Raw genomic sequence first — 18,238 nt, forward strand, 5'->3', positions numbered from 1 at the left:
ATTTTCCCCTTGGGTCAGTATGGATTGGAAGAATCTTCTTCAGTACGAGGTCTCCGGCCTTTAGGCTGCGGGGGAAAACCTTTTTGTCATGTGCCCTCTTGATGCGCTTTTGATAAAGTTGGCCATGGCAGATCGCTGCTAAGCGCTTCTCATCAATGAGGTTTTGTTTATCAAATAGAGCTTGTACCCACTCAGACTCATCAAGCTTAACATCTGTCAAAATCCTTAAGGAAGGAATCTCTACTTCGACCGGTAAGACTGCATCCATGTTGTACACAAGGGAGAAGGGAGTTGCCCCAATGGAAGTGCGTACGGAAGTACGATAGCCGTGTAATGCGAATGGGAGCATTTCGTGCTAATCTTTGTAGGTTTCCACCATCTTTTCCACGATCTTCTTGATGTTTTTATTAGCCGCCTCAACAGCGCCATTCATCTTAGGCCTATAAGGCGATGAGTTGTGGTGGTCGATCTTGAAATTTTGGCATAGCTCTTTCATCATTTTATTATTGAGGTTAGATCCATTATCAATAATGATCTTGTTGGGGACCCCATAACGGCAGATGAATTCTTTCCTGTGGAGTCGAGTCACCACTTGTCTGGTAACGTTGGCGTACGAGACTGCTTCTACCCATTTTGTAAAATAGTCAATGGCTACAAGGATGAAGTGGTGTCCATTTGAGGTAGTTGGCTCTATGTGTCCTATCACGTCAATGCCCCACATGGCGAAAGGCCAAGGTGATGTTAGGACATTGAGAGGCGTTGGCGACACATGGATCTTATAAGCATAGATCTGGCACTTGTGGCAGGTTTGGACGTGGTGATGACAGTCAATCTCCATAGTCATCTAGTAGTATTCGGCCCTTAAAATTTTCTTTACCATAGTGCTCCCACTGGCATGCGTCCCAAAGGATCCTTCATGAATTTCCATTATAATATGGTTTGCTTCTCGCTTGTTGACACATATAAACAAAACCGAATTATAATTTCTCTTGTATAATACCCCTCCACTTAAGAAGAATTTGGATGACAGTTTTCTAAGATACTTCTTGTCGGTGATGGACGCGTCCACAGGATACTCTTGGTTCTCTAAGAATTTCATGATGTCATGGAACCAAGGATGATCTTCAGCTTCGTCTTCTGCTTCCAGACAGTAAGCAGGTTTGTCCAAGTAGTTCAGGTGAAAGGACGACGCTTCGTTCTTCCAGTTAACTTTAAACATGGACGCCAAAGTTGCCAAAGCGTCAGCTAGCTGATTCTCTTCTCGAGGGATGTGGTGGAATGTAATTTCATCGAAGTAGGGGACTAGTTTCAAGACATGCTCTTTGTAAGGAATGAGCTTATGATTTCTAGTATCCTAATCTCATTTGACTTGGTTGATTACCAAGGCTGAATCCCCATACACTTCCAGGATTTTGATTCTAAGGTCGATAGCAGCTTCAATACCAAAGATACAAGCCTCGTATTCGGCCATATTGTTTGTTTATTCAAAACATAATCGGGCGGTGAAGGGGAGGTGGAAATTAGTTGGAGAAGTGATTACTGCGCCAACGCCATTGCCATGAGCGTTAGAAGCTCCATCAAAAACCATGGTCCATCGGGATCCAGGCTCGGGTCCTTCCTCGGGACCGGGGATGTTGTAATCCCTAATCAACATGATATCCTCGTCGGGGAATTCGAAACGCATAGACTGATAGTCCTCCAATGGTTGTTGTGCAAGATAATCAGACAATACACTCCCTTTGATGGCCTTTTGAGTGACATGTTGGATATCGTACTCGGTCAAAGCCATTTGCCATCGGGCTACTCTACCGGTTAGAGTCGGCTTCTCAAAGATGTATTTGACAGGATCCATCTTAGAGATCAACAATGTCGTATGAGTGAGCATGTATTGTCTTAAATATTTGGCAGCCCATGCTAGTGCGCAACAAGTCTTTTCAAGCATTGAATACCTACTCTCGCAATCAGTGAACTTCTTGCTCAAATAGTATATTACATGCTCTTTTCTACCAGTCTCGTCATGTTGGCCGAGGACACAACCCATTGATCCTTCGAGAACAGTGAGATACATGATTAATGGTCTACCAGGTACAGGAGGCATCAACACATGAGATTCTTGCAAATATTCCTTTATTTTCTCAAATGCGTCTTGGCAGTCATCGTTTCAAATGATGGCTTGATCCTTTCGAAGAAGTTTGAAGATTAGATCACAAGTGGCAGTGAGGTGAGATATGAACCTAGCAATATAGTTCAATCTACCTAGGAATCCTCGGACTTCCTTCTCGGTTTTGGGTGCAGCATAGCTTGTATGGCCTTTACTTTCTCGGGATCTACTTCGATGCCACGTTGACTGATGATAAAACCTAACAATTTTCTGGATCTTACCCCAAATGTGCATTTGTTGGGATTAAGCCTAAATTTGAACTTTCTCAGCCTCTCAAACAACTTTCCTAGATTGACAAGGTGTTCTTCTTCGGTTTGAGACTTGGTTATCATGTCGTCGACGTAGACCTCAATCTCTTTATGGATCATATCGTGAAAGAGAGTGACCATGGCTCATTGGTATGTGGCGCCGGTGTTCTTCAATCCAAAAGGAATCACCTTGTAGAAGAAGGTGCCCCATGGTGTTATGAAAGTGTTTTTCTCCATATCTTCTTGAGCCATACGGAGAACCGAGCGGTATTATCTACTAGCACGTCAATGTGTGGCAGTGGAAAGTCATCTTTGGGACTTGCTCTATTTAGATCTCTATAATCTATGCACATTCTTACTTCGCCATCCTTCTTAGGTACAGGCACAATGTTAGCTATCCATTGAGGATACTTGAAGACCACTAGGAAGCCGGTGTTGAGCTGCTTTTGTACTTCCTCCTTGATTTTCATAGCCATGTCGGGACGTGTCCTTCGCAACTTTTGCTTTACTGGAGGGCATTCTTCTTTAAGGGGTAGATGATGGACCACAATGTCAGTATCGAGGCCAGGCATATCTTGGTATGACCATGCAAAGACATCTTTGTATTCCTTCAAGAGCTCAATCAATTTTGTCTTCACCTCGTCTTGTAGAGCGGAGCCGACTGGGACTTCTTTCGCTTCCTCATCTGTCCCAAGGTTAATCATTTCCACTGATTCTTCGTGCGGATGAATGACGTTTTCCTCCTGCTTGATCAGCCTTGCCAATTCTTCTGGGAGTTCGGCCTCTTCCTCACACTCTTCATCAGCTTGATTAATCGGGTTGTCAAAGTAGTATGAGACTGTAGCAGAATTGTCATTGGTGGTTGTTGAGGATGATCTACATGATTTAAGGTCGCGCTTTTATTGGTATGAAATAAAGGATGATTTGAAAATATTTTTTTTTAAAAGAAAAAAAAAAGAAAAATTCCATTTAAAAAAGGTGAAATAAATAAATGAAAGGCAAGGATCTCAAAATTGATTGCGAACATGAGCCTTTTTCATTAATGATTAATAAGGAAATTTGATGAGGCCCTACAAATGATCCCCTCATGCCTTGGGATTGACATGGGTTCTTTTGATAAAAAGGAAGGAAAACAACATTGGGAATTACATTTCAATCTCGGTCCATTTGGTGGCACCATTTCCATCAGTCTTTGTGAAGATCAACCCATCATCTTCATCTTCTTATTCTTCCATGGCACATATACGGTTGTCATCAAGGTAACCAGCACTTGAGAATTTTTTGGATAGCGGGAGCACTGATCCCCTTGTAGCTATCGGCGCGGGCTTCTTCAAATTCTCGGAGTTGTATCCTAAACCGGTGCGGTCCTTGTTGGAAGGAAGTTTAAGCAATCTTCCCCATCCTTGGGGGTGTCCATCTTTTATGATTGTCAAGGCGTATTTAAGAGATTCCATTGGAGATTCGACATCTTTTGATTCATCCCTTGCTGGGCAAACCATTTCAACATTGATAACTTCAAATGATTGGAATGGGGTTTCCCTTATCTCCCCTTCTCCTTCAACGTATCAGAAAGATGCAAGGTGACTTACCACAATGTCCTCCTCACCCTTGACAACAACTAGTTTATCATCAGCTAAGAATTTCAATTTTTGGTGGAGAGTTGAAGAGACTGCACCAGCTGAATGGATCCAAGGCCTCCCAAGCAGACAACTGTAGGCTGGATAGATATCCATTACGAAGAAAGTGATAAGGAAAATATGGGGACCAATATTCATAGGCAAATTCACCTCATTGATTACAGTCCTTCTAGTCCCATCAAATGCTCTTACTATAAGCTCACTCGGCTTCATTACGAGTCCTTCAACATTTAGTTTAGCAAAGGAGCTCTTAGGCATCACATTAAGGGAAGACCCAGTGTCTACCAAAACTTTTGATAGGACTGTGTCCGCACACTCAATAGAAATATGGAGAGCCTTGTTATGATTCCTCCCCTTGGCGGGAAGCTCTACATCACTGAAACCCAAGCTTAAGCTAGTAGCCATATTGTTAACTACTCCTTCAAACTGACAAACAGATATCTCTTGCGGTACGTGAGCTGTCCTCAGAAATTTTACCAAAGCATCCCTATGGGCCTCCGAGCACATTTATAAAGACAACATTGAGATCTTCTAGGGTGTCTAGTTAAGTTGATCAATTACTCGATAATCGCTCTTTTTGATAATGCGTAAGAACTCGTCTACTTCTTTGGGAGGTGCGGGGTCTTGTCTTTGCTGAGCGCCATCAATTTGTTTGCCTTTGTCGGAAGTTGAAGGATTGATAGTTCCAATTGGAGTGGGTGTCGATGCAAATATCCTTCCACTTCTCGTGATTCCGCTAGTGCTGGTGATATTGATCATTAGATCACTAGACTTTAACGGTTCTTCTTGAATCTTCTGACCATGAATGTAGACTGAGGTGTCATACATCCATGGGACTGCCTGGGTGTCAACATATGGGAATGGTGTGGGAACTGTTATTATGATTGGAGTAACAGGGTTTGTCGATAGAGTTAACTTAGAGAGGTCATATGGAATTTGTATAGGAGGAACTTCGTCGTACGGTATCTCTAGGGTAGACACATCTTCCTTTGTGGACGGGCAGTATACCACCAAGATCCCTTGGTTCATTAATTGTTGTATGACAGACTTCAATGTTCTACATTGTTGCGGGTTAATCAGAAAGTGTTCACAGTCATTACTACAGGTGGGAAAGGCATTATCCTTCATTAAAGCATTCTTGATCTCGATGAGTGGTGTTTTTACCTCGTCCACACAGGACATCAGTGTCCTTCCCTTAATAACTTCCATCATATTCACTGATGCATTGTTGTGAGGGGGCATCGGGTTATTATTTACATTCGGTCATTTGGGGGCGAACATGATTGCCTTAGAATCAATAAGATCTTGAACCTTGTACTTTAATGCTTTACAATTCTCGATCGAATGCCCAGGAGCGCCAAAATGAAATTCACAGCGGGCATTTGCATCATAACCGGGAGGAAAAACCTTTGGTAGGGGTCCTAACTCCCTTAGTTGTACAAGTGATCCCCTCAATAAATAAGGTAGAATGTGGCTATAAGGCATGGGAACTGTGTCAAATCCTCTCTCGGTCCTGCTCATCCTTTGTTGTTGTTGTTGTTGTTGTTGTTGATATTGTGGTTGCTAACGTTGTGGTTGTTGTTGATACCATTGTTGTTGTTGAGTTTGAACAGGAATTGCAAATGGTTGTTGTTGACTTGGTTGGATGGGAGCTATGGTAGCTACTTGTGGATAAGTGGGATTTCTTGTTCGAATGATGGAGGCAACATTGGTCTCGCCTTCTCGTTTTTTACCGTAGGGAACAAAAGGTTTCTTCGATGCACTAGAAGTACTGGCAGAGTTCTGGATCTTTCCCATTTTAATCATATTTTCTATCCTTTCACCGGATAAGACTAGGTCGGAAAAGCCCGAAGAGGTGCTCCCTACCATTCTATCAAGGTATGGACCTTGCAGGTTTCCCATAAACATGTCTACCAGTTCCCTTTCTAGCAATGGGGGTTGTACCCTAGCAGCTAATTCCCTCCACCGCTGGGCATACTCTTTGAAGGACTCCTCAGACCTCTGAGTCAGATTTTGCAATTGCGTACGATTAGGTGCCATATCAGTGTTGTACTGATAGTGCTTGAGGAATGCCTCAACCATTTCCCTCCAGGTGTGAATATGGTTGCCCTCAAGTTGCATATACCAATCCAAAGATGCCCCATTGAGGGAATCCTGAAAAAAATGCATTAAAAGTTTATCATCGCTGGAGTAGGTAGCCATCTTTCGGCAGTATACCCTACTGTGTGTCCTAGGGTCGCTATTTCCCCTATATTTTTCAAAGTCCGGAACTTTGAACTTGGCCGGAATGATGACCCCAGGTACCAAGCACATTTCTGTCGCATCAAGGCCTAAAACATCAGTGCTCCCCATTTCCTTGAGCTTTTCCTCGATAGCCTTTACCTTCCTCTCCACCTTGTTGGATGCTGAACCGAAGGCGTCATCCTGAGAAGCATCCCTTGGGCTGAAGAATGCATCGAGTTGGTCGTCTGTCTCAAAAACATGAGGACGAGGATTGTCGTTTGGAACAACGCCAGGTGCATTAATGTTAATTGGAGGATCAACTTGAGGAACTGGAGTCGGAGTCTCGACCGCTGGAGGGGTAGGAGGATTGGTAGTGCTGGCACGTTGGTTCATTTCTTCTTGCATTTGTGCCATAAAGTCTTGGCCTCTTGCGACTGCTTGAATAGTCTCCATCAACTGCCGCATTTGGGACCGTATTTGGGATACTTCTTTCTGAAGGACAACTTGGTTCTCTTGAAGTTGCTCCATGACAGCTTGTCGACGTCCTCGTGTATCGTACCGAAAAGCCAGCTTTAGAAAGTGGTTCTGGAAGGGAAAAAGGGGTGGATGGATGAGTTTTTTATGTTTTTGTGTTTTGAAAGATGCATATGATGCATGAATTTTTGTGTTAAAGCAAAGCTCTTTTTAGTTATTCATGTTTATTCATTGCAAAAACTACTTGACGATTCACGTTCACAATCATGAATAAAGGAAAACACAAATAGATAAAAATCCCAACTTTCATTCATCCTTTGAAGGGAAAATAGACATCAATACATAGAAGTTGAAAAATACAAGTAATGGAAGCAAATAAACCAACTAGATATCCACCCTAAAAGTGACCCCTTAAGACTTGCGGAGAGCCTCAATGTCGGTGATGAGTTCGGCCATTGTTCTTTTGCAGAACTTGACAAAGTAGTAGACCTCATTGGGGGTATTATCTGGGCACATGATCAGATTTGCCTCCTTCAACTTGTCGGGAAAGTCTTGAAGGGCATAGTTGGTTAATACCGTCATGTTGGTGTACTTGTCCTTCCATTCTTCGTAAAGAGCTTGGAGATTATGGATGATTTTGTCCCTTTGAACAATGGCAGCTTCAAATCCATGGCAACACTCCTCCCAATGTCCGCAGTTGTTTTGCAATTCTTCATAGGCTTGGCCATAGATTCCCCTCTTCAAGTTCTTGATTTGCTCGCAAGCTCGTCCAAGGTTGAACTGCTCACGCATGAAGCTTCGGTGAATCTTTTCTTTCTCTAGTTGATCCTTGGCTAGAAAATCCTTATACTCTTTTAGAGTGGTCCTTAGTTCAAGAATTTAGGCCTCGTAATCTTCCCTCGCTTCTTTCTTCATGGAATTAGACCTCTTGATAGTATTTTCAAGGTCCTTGATGATTCAGGATGCTCGATCCAACTCATCGTTGTGGAAGTCTAGCTCAGAATTAGCTCCTTGTAAAGCTCCACCAACCCAAACTCTTTGTCCCTCGGCTAATCGGAGCCTTTTCTTGCTATCTTCAATTTTTTTACAGACTTGCTTACCCTTATCCTCCAAGACGTGGTTACGTTCCTTGGCACGATTGAGTTGGACTCGTAGTTGAGCGTTTTCTAGCCATCGGTCTAGGCTAGCCATCAATCTCGGTGGCCTATACTACGCGACCATCGGTCTAGGCTAGCCATAGTTTTAAAGGTTCTAAAAGGGGTCTTAGGGCCGTTGACTCTAGTAAAAGAAAAGATGCTTACGCCGAAAGCACAACGGTCATCAATCCCCTTAAGAGAATCTACCACTAAGTGAGGTTCTCGTACGACCCTAACGAGGAAGGCACCTCGCGAATCAATACTACTCAACCTCTCCTATCTCAAGCAAACTCTCAGACTCGGGTGGGGAGTCCTTCACACAAGGTTTTTTTCCTTTGCAATCATTATTGCTTCCACAAATTCTTCGTCACAGAACCAAAGTTTCGGACCAATAGGCAAACAAAGAAAATATGTATAGGTTAGCAACAAAAGCAATATATACAGAAAAAAAAAAGATAATAGATAAAATCTCCACGTATGTAAAAGAGAAACAACCCAAACCAGGCTAGACTTGCTTAGGTAATTTTGGTCTCCCCAGCAGAGTCGCCAGTTGTCGCTAACGGGATTTCATGATGACGAAATCGGGACTAAAGAGATGCCAAAGAGAGGAAAAGTCAGAAGAGTCGCCACTGAATTTTATTTAGTTTACCTCTATCGGAGAGGAGAGGGGAAATAGTCGATAAAACCCTCAGAAAAGAGACGCGCATGGGAAGCGCTAAAAGATAATAAGGAATCGGTCTCACAACCGAGATTTGGGTTCAGAAGTCGGTTACGTAAGGGGAAGGTATTAGCACCCCTTACGTCCATGGTACTCCATGGGAACCATTTGGGTTGTCTTACATACATGGGATTTATCTATTATTGTTTTATTTTCAAAAGAATGTGTGAAAAGAGGGGGTGTTTTTGTTATTATAGTGCTCGCCAAGGATTGGGGCCCTTGTGCCTACGTATCACTCATTGGGGGATGAGGAATCAGAGCTCCGTAGTTCGGAGAAGAAAATGTTTGTGTGTTGGTTGATTTTACCTTTGAAAAAAGGGTTTTTGGGATGATGCCCTAAGGCACAAAAATGAGTTTGATGAGTTGTATTATCTTTACCTTGAATAAGGGTTTTATGAAATGAGTATTTGTGATTATATTGTACTAAAGTCTATGGGCGAAGATGATTATTCTAGACAACAAGCCAAGCGTCTTGCGTCCATAATAATCAGAATAAGGGTAGGAATGCTCCATTCTCACTCATTCTCCACCACTTAAGGCTCATGGCACACAATAATAATCGTAATTATTAAGTATTTTTGAATTTGGCTAAGAAAATGCCACTTGACGTTGAATCAAGGGTTTATTTTATTTTGATTATGAAGTTTGGCTTACGCAATATGAATGCAAAGTAACCAACAAGAAATTAAAGAGTTTCATTGTAAGGTAGCCCAAGAGAAATCCTTTTGTGTGCAAAAGTGACCTAAGCTAAACAAAGGATAATGGTCTTACAAACATGTCCCCCTAAGGTGGTGCCATGATGCCATTCTTACAACATGTATGTAAGTTACGGATGAAAATCCAAGTGTTTACAAAGTATCACAAAGAGTAAAGGAAGGCTTCCAAGCAAAGGTCCTAAGATGAAATCCTCTAAGTGCAAGTTGATTAAGAGTGGAGTGAATATTTTTGGTCTGACCATTTTATCATGTTTTTGTTATTTTTAATGTATGAAAATAATAAAATAAATAACAAGTAAATAAACATGCATGATGAGTTTGTACAATGATGATGATAATGAGTACTTGAATGTAAATTACAAGGTAATGACATAAAAGTAAACCACAAGATAAAGAATGACAATATCACAATAATAATGGTTAGTGAATGTAAATGACACTTGAATAAATAACAAGTTAGTAGTACCAAAATCACAATAACAAAGGTTAATGATAAAAAAAGTTAGTGAAGTATAATTAGTGGTTAGTAATATATACAAAATGAACATCTTGAGGACTATTTTTCATAGGTCAAAAAGACTCAAAATATGACACATTAAGGGATAGCTTATCATTGATGCAAAGTATTGAAGATGATTGAAAAATCAACTAACAATAGATTTGTAACAAAGAAAGTTATGCAACCCTAAGTCCATCTATCAATATTATGATTTGTTCTCTTTATTTTTGTTTTTTTACTCCTCTTTTATTTAGCAAGATTGTAAGAGAGTAAATAAATTAGCATAATATAAATGATATGGTTAGATAGCAATAAACATAAACATAAACATAAACATAAACATAAAGTACTTGAAATAAAGTGAACAATAAAATAAATTTCAAGGAAGTAAAGTGAAATAATGAAAATGTTAGGAGTTAGTAGTTAGTGGTTAGCAGAATAACAATAAGCAAATAGAATGACAAGTTAATGTAAAGAAAATGGTTTCATCTATGTATCAAATGACCCAAATATGGTTGAAATAGAGGCAACCTATCAATGCCTCAAAGTATCATGAAGGATCTATTGATCAATCATTAATAGGTTTGAAACATTGAAGGTTTTATCAACTCTAAACAACCATGGCCATGATCTAATAGATCTCATCGACCAAATAAATGTGAAAACAAGTCAACAATAAATAGCAAATGAAACAAAATACAAAGTTTGATTAAGGATGATGGATAAAAGTAGCAAGAGGAAGAAATCCCAAAAGAAAAAAAGTGTAAACCAAAGTTAATCATTTTTTTACAAGCTTGAGTCTAAACCCTCTCAAAAGATCAACCACGAACAAATAACCATTTTCAACTCAAAAACAGAACCAAAAAGTTAACAAAGTTACCCAAAAAATGTTGAAAAAGGGTAGGTTGAAATGGTGTTGAGTTGGATATAAAGCAAGGGGTTTGGGATGAAAGTGTTCATGGTGGAAGTATAGAGAAGGAGTTGAGTTATGAGTATCAGAGAGTGAGAAGTTTTGAAGAAATAATATGAAAGAGGACAAAAAAATTGGTGGGGTGACTTTTTTAAGTGAGAAAGATTTTTTTGTTTTGATCTAGGTTTGGAGAGGAAAGTGAATGGTACTTGGACAGAACTTTTGGATGCTAAGAAGCATGGAAAATGAGGGGAAATAGTACCTCTATTTATAGGGAAAGTAGGTGGAAAATGGGGTGATCCAAAAAGTACTCTGTGTAAAAAACAGAGCTATTGTTGTTGTCTTCCCAGGTTTAATTGATTACCATGATTGGGGTAATCGATTACACCATCCAAAATGGCCTGGAAATCAATTTTTTGTATGTGTAATCGATTACCATGATTAGGGTAATCGATTACACCATCCAAAATGGCCTGGAAATCAATTTTTTGTCTGTGTAATCGATTACACCATCCAAAATGGCCTGAAAATTAATTTTTTTGTCTGTGTCATCGATTACCATGATTAGGGTAATCGATTACACAGTCGAAAAATTGATTTTCCTTTTTTTTTAAATTTTTTTTTAGAACTTTAACCGGATAACCCCAGTTTTTCCGGGGTGTAAACACCATGCCTTGAGTCCGTGTAATATGTATTTGGTTATGAAAGTTCAATGAAATTATGATGATGAAATAATGAAAGCATGCATATGTAGTAGGGCCATGGATCAGATGAAAATTGTATCGGGGTAGGGTGAATTTTGGGGTATGACAATGAGGAACTCAGAGCTTCGTAGTTCAAGGAACTAGAGGCGGGAGGTGAAAAGAATTGTGATCAAAGTATGGTCTGAACCAAAGGATATTGTTTTGAACTCCAAAAGGGGTAAAAAGATGAATCCAAGAGTAAACAGGTATGAACCAACAAGTGAGGTCCTACAACGCTATATCACTGTATTGGGACAACCAAAAAGAGAGGAATTAGGTGTTTGGGTTAAGGGTCAAACAACTCTTGGTTCACAAGGAGGTACCAGATGGAGCACAAAGGTATAGTGTATTTGGCTCAAAAAATAGGTATATCATGTGGAGCGAATGAAGGTAGAATATGAATGTATCGTGGAGATGAACAGAATGAAGTGACCGAAGTCACAGAAATGTATATCTGGTGATAAGTGACTGAAGAAGTATTGATTTAAATCGAAAGGTGAAAGTATATTGGAATCCATAAGAGAAATGAGATTTCTACCATAGAGGGAAACATCTTTAACCGCTATAGGGTGTTAGCTAAAAAGAAGGAATTAAGTGTTTGGGTTAAGGACCAAACAGCTCTTGGTAGAAATGCGGAATATTCGTTAGGCGTCCTAAAAGGGTGTATATAGAATTCTAAAGAAAGTGCATCTGGATGTCAAAGAGACAGGATGTCACTGGATGAATGATTTATGATCGAAGGTAGGTAGTGGATAATGAAAGATCTGGATGATGCCCTAAGGCGAAGGAGGAATAATTAGAAATATGCTCGCCAAGGATTCACATACTCGTGCCTACGTGTTCTCATTGTTCAGTGAGAAAGTCAGAGCAATCATAGTTCGGAACTACGAGAATAGAAAGAGAGAGATATTTGTCTAAGCAACGGGGACTCACAAGACAAACACTTCTTCAAGGAAGGATTGCAGTACTGGATAGTACAAGGAATAGTATCACTTGATGGGGAATCAATAATTCGAGTTCAAATAAGGATAGTATCTTGGATCTAAGAAAGGGATAGACTCTTAATCGAATAGCAAAGTGGCGTCTTAGCCCAAAAAGAATGAATTAAATGTTTGGGTTACGGGCCAAACAACTCTCGATTGATGAGGTGGACTATCGTCATCATCCTAAAAGGATAGACAAGGAGTCCAAGGAGAAGTGTGATTGATCTCAAAAAGATGGTATTGACCAAATAAATGTAGAACGATTGATTGATAAATAGGGTAGCTCGCGAAGAAGCTGGGTTCTCCTGCCTACGTATCCTTATAGTGCAATAAGGAAATCAGAGCTTTCGTAGTTCAGCCCACTAGGGATGAAAAGAAGGTGATGGAGGCAAGAAGAGAAATGTGATTGAATGATGGAATGGAGAGACTTCATAGTTACTAGATGAGAATCACACTAAAGTCTATGGGTAAAGGTGGATATGATAAGCAACGAGTCAAATGTCTCGCACCCAAACATATCCAAAATGAGTGTAGGAAAGCTCTAGTCTCATTCCTTCTTTACCACATAAGGCTTGTGGCATGTAACTCTCATCTTAAACTTCAAGTGGAGAGAGAAGAGTCTTTTTAATTATTTCTTGCATTGATGTTGAAGACCTTATCAACTGTTCGATTTGAATTGCACTAAAGTCTATGAATAAAGGCGAATACGATGAGCGCTGGGTCATACTTCTCATACCCTAAGATACATAGAATGGGGGTAGGAATACTCCAGTCCCACTCCTTCTCCATTACTTAAGGCTCATATCGTGCAACATGATTCATGATTGATAAGTTGTTGATAGTCCTTGCTTTTGTGCCTTGATATCCATACAAACCCTAGCTTCACAAGCCCAAGTTTTTGAATCCATTATGGATGATGCATGTGGATGAATTATGAATGTATACAAGTGATCTCCTGATCAAGGGGTTAGATGAATAATTAAGAAAAGGGGAGGGAAAATTTTGGGGTACAACACAAGGGTTTGGGGACACCATGATCAAGTGAGGATCCCAAACTAGGGTTTTGCTTCACCAGGAAGCCACAGTTGAATCACCCAATGATGGGCACAACGCACAAGCATAAAGAGATACCTCAAATTAGGGTTTGATTGATTGATCCACCTCTAGCTGCAGAGAAACTCTAGCTGTCACTAGGTATAAGTGCAAAGCTTAGAATCCATGATACTTGTCCTCTTGTATCGGAACATGGTTATGCAGATGAAATGAATTATCACAATGATATGCAGATGATTAAGGTTAGTGAGCTAGATGAACTTTGTGAAGGGTATGGTGAACTTTGGGGTATGACAACTACCCCTATTTAATCTTCTCAAACCTGGATGTATGGATAGTAACAGCTTCCGAACATTCGAGGTAAGAGGGGATTAGATACTAAAATATCGAAAAAATTGGCCACCAAGAGCAAATGAAATATGAAGATAGGTGACAAAGGAATTTCTTCACTGAGATATAGGATGAACAAACTAGATTTTGTGAAGGGCAGCTGCTGGGGACTGATCAGTATTATTTATGAAAATGGATAGTTATGAGAGGTTAGAGATGCATGATGTATGTTGGATGCTGATGCAATATGATCATTCTCTTTTTTAAACAAGCTCTCTGTATTTTATTAACAAGCTTTTCTTTTTTCTCTTTTCGTTTTTCAAAGCTCTCTGGAAAGCACTTAGAAAAATTTCCGTTGGGGAGAAAAGGGTGAAAGATGTTTGAAAAATGGTTTTCCATGTGGAACTTGGACTTTGATGTGACGGCTGGGAAAGAAAGATGTGGATTGACTCATCAAGATGGGTTCTCAGAGGGGATTTATATTATTTTTTGTTTATTTATAATTGGAAAGAAAAAGGGGAGGGAGGCCAAACACAATTCAGCTTTGTTGAGGGATGGGTTCCGAAGTTGACCTTATCGGAGAGAGAAGAAAAGGATAAAGGGCGGGGCTCCAAAGTTAATCTTATCGGGAAGAGAATAAAAGGGTCCCAAAGTTAACCTTATCGGGAAGAGAAAGGATGGCGAACTCACTGAGGATGGGGCTCCGAAGTTAACCTTATCGGAAAGAGAAGAAACGGGTCCCGAAATTAACCTTATCGGGAAGAGAAAAGACAAGAAAAGGGGTTCCGAAGTTAACCTTATCGGAAAGAGAAGAAACGCGTCCCGAAGTTAACCTTATTGGGAAGAGAAGAAACAAAAAAAGTGTTTCCGAAGTTACCCTTATCATAAAGAGAAGAAAAGGGTCCTGGAATTAACCTTATTAGGAAGAGAAGAGATGAAAACGGGTTTCCGGAGTTAACCTTATTGGAAAGAGAAGAAAAAGGATCCTGAAGTTAACCTTATCAGAAAGAGAAGAGATGAAAAAGGGTTTCTGAAGTTAACCTTATCGGAAAGAGAAGAAAGGGGTCCCGAAGTTAACCTTATTGGGAAGAGAAGAAAAGGGTCCTGAAGTTAATCTTATCAGGAAGAGAAGAGATGGATAAAGGAGTTCTGAATTTAACCTTATCGTAAAGAGAAGAAACAGAAAAGGGTCCCGAAGTTAACCTTATCGGGAAGAGAAGAGATGGCGACACCACTGGGGATGGGGGTATGAAGTTTTTATCGAAAAGAGAAGAAAAGGGTTCCGAATTTAACCTTATCGGGAAGAGAAAATATGGAAAAGGGATTCCGAAGTTAACCTTATCAGAAAGAGAAGAAAAGGACCCTGAAGTTAACCTTATCAAGAATAGAAGATATGAAAAAGGGTTTCGGAAGTTAACCTTATCAGAAAGAGAAGAAAAAGGATCCCGAAGTTAACCTTATCAGGAAGAGACAAGATGAAAAAGGGTTTATGAAGTTAACCTTACCGGAAAGAGATGAAAGGGGTCGCAAAGTTAACCTTATCGGGAAGATAAGAAATGGGTCCTGAAGTTAACCTTATCAGGAAAAGAAGGGACGAAAAAGGGTTTCTGAAGTTAACCTTATCAGAAAGAGAAGAAAGGGGTCCCAAAGTTAACCTTATTGGGAAGAGAAGAAAAGTGTCCTAAAGTTAACCTTATTAGAAAGAGAAGGGGAGAAAAAGGGGTTATGAATTTAACCTTATTGTCGCAACCTAAAAAAAGAAGAGATGCGAAAAAACAACCGGCGGAAAAAGAATGACAGAAGAGTCGCCGCCGTGCGTTATTTATCCCAAAGGAGGGAAAGGAAACGCTCGAAGAAAACCTGGAGAAAGGAAAGGAAAAGACAAGGTCTCGCAACCAAATCTTGGGTTCGGGAGTCGATTATGCGAAGGGAAGGTATTAGCACCCCTACGCATCTGTAGTACTCTACGGGATCCACTCTTGTTGTTCTTGTCTAAAGGGTGTAGGTATATCTAATGTACTATTTACTAAGAGAAGAGGGTCAAAGAAAATGACTCGCACGGATGTCGCATCCACTACATACGTATCTCATATGAATATGAGAATCAGAGTCTTCGTAGCTCGGCTACCTATGTGTTAAGGAGATGTGTGCTCGCTAAGACATTGCGTCTTATGCCTACGTATCTCATCTGGAATGAGAATCAGAGAAAAACGTAGTTCAACTAACTACGGGAACAAGGGTCTCGATTGCAACTAGGGTTAGAGAAAGGGAAGGTCTCGATCGCAACGAGGGCGAGAGAAAAGAATCGCAACAAGGGCAAAAGCAAACAAGGATTAGTTGTTAGTTGTCAGTCAAAACTCGCAAGACATTGCATCTCGTGCCTACGTATCTCATATGAGCATGAGAATCAAAGTTGTCGTAGTTCGGCTAACTAGGGGTTAGGGATTGCCATCTGAACATGGACATACAAAGGAGGACACCAGTTGTGCCAAAGGAGAGTGGGCAATGTGTTCACATCCTAGCAATAGGTGTCGCAGCTTGCTGAATCGAGTCTTAGTCAGTTACCTCTTTGCAATAGAACAGAGTGACATGCCACAGGATCGGAGACGCACGGTAGGTCTAAAAAATGGGGAAGCTCTGCCCTAGAGTTGTCATGCAATGTGGACCTATGTGTTAGGATTTACAAATGGGAACATCTACCTAATGTTAGCATGCAAAGAAATAAGGGAATTCTACCTATGTTATCATACAAAGAATAAGGGAATGCTACCTATGTCATCATACAAAGAATAAGAGAATTCTACCTATGTTATCGTACAAAGGGTTCTACCTAATGGGTGCTACCTAAACAGAATAAGAGTCGACGGATGGAGCAAGGAGAGGAGTCACGAATAAGGGTAGATGGCGATGCCTGAGGCAATCGACTTACAGGTGGATGGCGATGCATGAAGCAATCGACTTACAAGAGAAATGGCGATTCCTGAAGCAATCGACTTACAAAAGAATGGATGAATACGTGTTGGTTTTGTTAAGTTTTAAAAATGATTACTCGACGTTGGATCGAGGTTTTGATCTTGTTTTGAAATGGTTATCAGATGTTCATTTTAATTCTTGTATTAAAAGATGAATAAAGAATGAAAGAATAAACATTATACAATTCATGGGAGAGGGGTACATTTGTTATGAATGGGGATTGTTCATGGCAATCAAACAATAAAAATATATGCCTCATACATCATACAAGTAGGCCACAATTATCAAACAATCAGATATATAAACAAGTATATGATCAAATCAAATAATCAAAGAATGAAATGAAGGAGCATCAGACAATGCATGAGAAGTATAAACATGTTAAGCAATCAAACAATAGAAGCATGGATGAAAAAAACAAGTATAAAAAATATCAGATGAATCAGACAGGTGAAACTTTGTACACAAAGGATCACTGAATAATTTAATCGGGAAATGATGCAAGGATCAAATAAAATTAAGATGAAAGGCCTCTAATACATGGCATGTGAGTTGAACAAGGGAGGATCAAAAGATCTCTTCAATTGCCCTAAGCAATCCCTAAGTTAAACATCGATCATAGAAAAGTCAACCGAAAGGTCAAGTCAACTTAAAAATTATCAAATAAATAGTAAATTAATCAAGAAAATTACGAAAAATTAAACTAAATGAGGTGGGGTCAGGACATCATCATCCCCCAAAAATATTTTTAAAATAATGAAAATTAGTGTATAAATTAATTGAAATAAAACAGAAGTCAAATGAAAAGTCAACCAAGCAAACTAGGTCAAAAATAAATCCAAAATAAATTGAAAATGGGAAATAAAATTCCAAGAAAAGGTCAGTTTGACCATGAGACATTGGTCAACCCTCCTCCCAAAAATCAGAACCTAAAAATAATTCTAAGTCATGAAAATAAAATTAATAAAAAAATGTGTGTTAAAATGATCCATTTGAAATAAATAATTAAAATAAAATATTAACATTAAATAAATATGAAAATAAAAAATAAATAAAATTAAATAAAACATTAAGAAATGTGGAAAATATTTCTTTGGTATTTTTATGAATAAATACAATATTTTACTAATTAAAAACAAGGCAGAAAATAAAAAAGAAATTAAAAAAAGAAAATGAAAATATGATGGATTATGCTGGTGGGCCAAGCGTGGAGGTGGAAAAAGCAATTGGCGCCGAGGCCCATGGTCCATATGACTATTCAGCGTGTGACATAAAATTGAAGTAACGTTTTAGTCTAAAAATCATGTAAACATGCAGGTAATTTGGTCATGTGGAATTTTAAGTCACTAAATGACAAAAGCGAATGGACGGACGAGATCATGGTATTTTATTCCAGTGAAAATAATGGCCTTAGCATGAAGAAAAGTGAGCAAC

At 39.6% G+C, this 18,238-nt stretch overlaps 1 protein-coding gene across 1 annotated transcript; it reads right to left on the minus strand.

The window, feature by feature from the left end:
* Positions 1–5,309: 5,309 nt before the first annotated feature.
* On the minus strand, positions 5,310–6,797 carry LOC127130476 (uncharacterized). The gene is made up of 2 exons (XM_051059482.1): positions 5,635–6,797; positions 5,310–5,475 (listed from the first exon to the last, which is right to left on the minus strand). The coding sequence occupies exons 1-2, from the start codon at positions 6,795–6,797 to the stop codon at positions 5,310–5,312; spliced, it is 1,329 nt and encodes a 442-aa protein (XP_050915439.1).
* Positions 6,798–18,238: the final 11,441 nt, after the last annotated feature.

The sequence above is a fragment of the Lathyrus oleraceus genome, chromosome 3, assembly GCF_024323335.1.
Source record: "Lathyrus oleraceus cultivar Zhongwan6 chromosome 3, CAAS_Psat_ZW6_1.0, whole genome shotgun sequence".
Lineage (NCBI taxonomy): Eukaryota > Viridiplantae > Streptophyta > Magnoliopsida > Fabales > Fabaceae > Lathyrus > Lathyrus oleraceus.